The 2,242-nt window shown below is 64.4% G+C and overlaps 1 protein-coding gene across 1 annotated transcript in view; it reads left to right on the top strand.

The window, feature by feature from the left end:
- EVX1 (even-skipped homeobox 1) overlaps nt 1-2,242 on the top strand; it is an 8,429-nt gene that overhangs the window by 265 nt on the left and 5,922 nt on the right. Inside the window, exons 2-3 of the mRNA XM_006779082.1 lie at nt 6-150; nt 1,568-1,812. Coding sequence (XP_006779145.1) covers nt 6-150; nt 1,568-1,812 — 390 coding nt within the window. The remainder of the gene's footprint in view (nt 1-5; nt 151-1,567; nt 1,813-2,242) is intronic.

The raw sequence follows: 2,242 nt of genomic DNA, 5'->3' as shown, positions 1-2,242 counted from the left end.
CCGGACCGCCGGCCCCCTCGGTCGCCGACAGCATCTCGGGCCAGGGGCAACACAGCAGCTCGGACACAGAATCGGATTTCTATGAAGAAATCGAGGTGAGCTGCACCCCGGACTGCGCCACGGGCAACGCCGAGTACCAGCACAGCAAAGGTAGCCACCGCCCCCTTTCGGGCCTCCCACCGCGCCCACCTTCCACCTCAGTTCTGGAGGGAAGGGTGACTCCCGGGCAGGGTGGCTGGGGGCCCACTTGAGCAGTTCGCCCCTGCTATCTGCGCCCTCATGGGGTCTCCTGCGCTCTGGCATTGGCGGGGCTGAGGGTGACAGCTACGCTTGGGTGGTGGTGGGGGTGGGAGATGAAAGCCCTGGGCTTGAAGGGGGATTTAAAATGCACCCCAACCCCCCAGAGTTCTGTGGTTCTGCTTCAACTGCCTCTGGGAGATACCTTCCCCAGGCGTGAGTGAGATCAAACGCGGGTCCGGCAGTTTGTGCTGGCGGGGTGTAAGGCGCATCCAGGCGCGGAAGCGGGGAGTCCATAAAAAACCGTAAAATCGAGGCTGAGCCGGGCCGCCTGGGTGCTGAGGCCCTTCGACCAGTTTGCACGTCGGTCAGAGGTCCAAATTACCTTGTCACTTCCCTGGCTCGGTGGCGCCAGGTCGGAAATGGTCCCAATGATCTAATTGCCTTTGGTCTCCGGTTGCATTTGAAAAGGCAGAGCTCTGGCCCGCCCCCTCCCCCTTTGCTTCCCAGTCCCACTTCTCCACCCAAAGGAAAAGGAGCTGCAGGGGGCAGGAGCCCCACCCTTCGCTGGGTTAGGCCCAAAGGAGGGGGCTGTCACTTGAATTGGAGACCCCCTCCCTGACCAGGGGCGAGTGTGTGTGTGTTGGGGGGTGAACCGCCAGGAGGGGAGTCTCCCGAGAGGGTGGACAGCTAGAGGCCCACCAGCAGACTCCCCCACAAAGCTGCTGCGGTGGCGGGAAGAGCCAGCTATGGAGGGAAAACCACCCCGTCCTTGGCAGCCAACTCCTTGTTGAGCACTCACACTCCCCATTCCCGCCTCCACCCAGACTCCCGGCCGCAGCGCGGCCTTAGAACAGCTCCTCCACTCAGGCATTCTAAGGTAACAGGGTTCCGAAGCACACTCCATGCCACCTTGCAACACATGCCTCCACACAAAGCAAGAAAACAGTCATGCCAGCATCCCACAATGCACCAAGACCAGAGTTCACAGCGCCCCAGTGGATGATGCATCACAGTCCGTTTGCTCCTCAGATACCACAGCTTGCCCACTCCTGGCAACGGCCAGCTGCGAGCGAGCTCAGACGGCTGCATCTCCCCTGTGCCCCGGGGCAGGTGTCTGGGGGTGGGGGGAGGGGTCCAGGCCTAGGCCGCTATGTGCTCCTCTGCATGGTGAGCCCTGTCCTCCCTTTCTGGTTCTTGAGGTCCCCAGCACCCCAGCAGAAGCAGTTACTGGAGGGGGGGCCCTTTGCACCCCGAATCCTCAGCCCCACATCAGCAGCCTTTTTGTCTGTTGTGTTGTGTTGTGCTCTTGGCTCTGGGCTCCCTGCAGGGCCGGGCTCAGAGGCACTGACCGGCAGTCCCCAGGGCGGCAGCGAGGCCCCCAAGAGCACCGGCGGGGGCTCGCAGGGCAGCCTGGCCTGCAGCGCCAGTGACCAGATGCGCCGGTACCGCACCGCCTTCACCCGGGAGCAGATTGCGCGGCTGGAGAAGGAATTCTACCGGGAGAACTACGTGTCCAGGCCGCGCAGATGCGAGCTGGCTGCCGCCCTGAACCTGCCAGAAACCACCATCAAGGTATGCGCTCCGGCCCGGGGAGAGGGTGCGCCCACTCGGCAGGGAGCAAATACCACTGCCCGGTCCCTCACGTGTGCGGGGCCAGGCACCGGGGTCTGTGGGCTCCTGCCCACGTGGCAGCTGGGCTGGGGGTGCAGGCAGGTGTGGCCGCTGTACCTCCCGACAGTCCTCAGGCAGCCACCGCGGCAAGAGGTCAGCTCTGTCCCTTCCGAGCGGAATAACCAGCAGGGATGGGTGCTGCGACGTGACAAGGGGGTGTCCCAAGGGAGTGCGATTGGAGGGGGCTGTTTGTGCCACCTCAGACCCGTGGAGTCCCTGGTCCCCCACTAGCGCACTGGCGCCCGGGAGGCAGGGCGGACCCTGGGGTCTCTCTGAGCCCCTCCTGGGGGGTTCCAGCTCCAGGTGGCGGTGGGGGGATCGGCCCTGCGCC

The sequence above is a fragment of the Myotis davidii genome, unplaced genomic scaffold (assembly GCF_000327345.1).
Source record: "Myotis davidii unplaced genomic scaffold, ASM32734v1 scaffold168, whole genome shotgun sequence".
Taxonomy (NCBI): Eukaryota; Metazoa; Chordata; class Mammalia; order Chiroptera; family Vespertilionidae; genus Myotis; species Myotis davidii.
The sequence above is the reverse complement of the archived record's forward strand: the minus strand, read 5'-3'. Positions and strand labels throughout refer to the sequence as shown.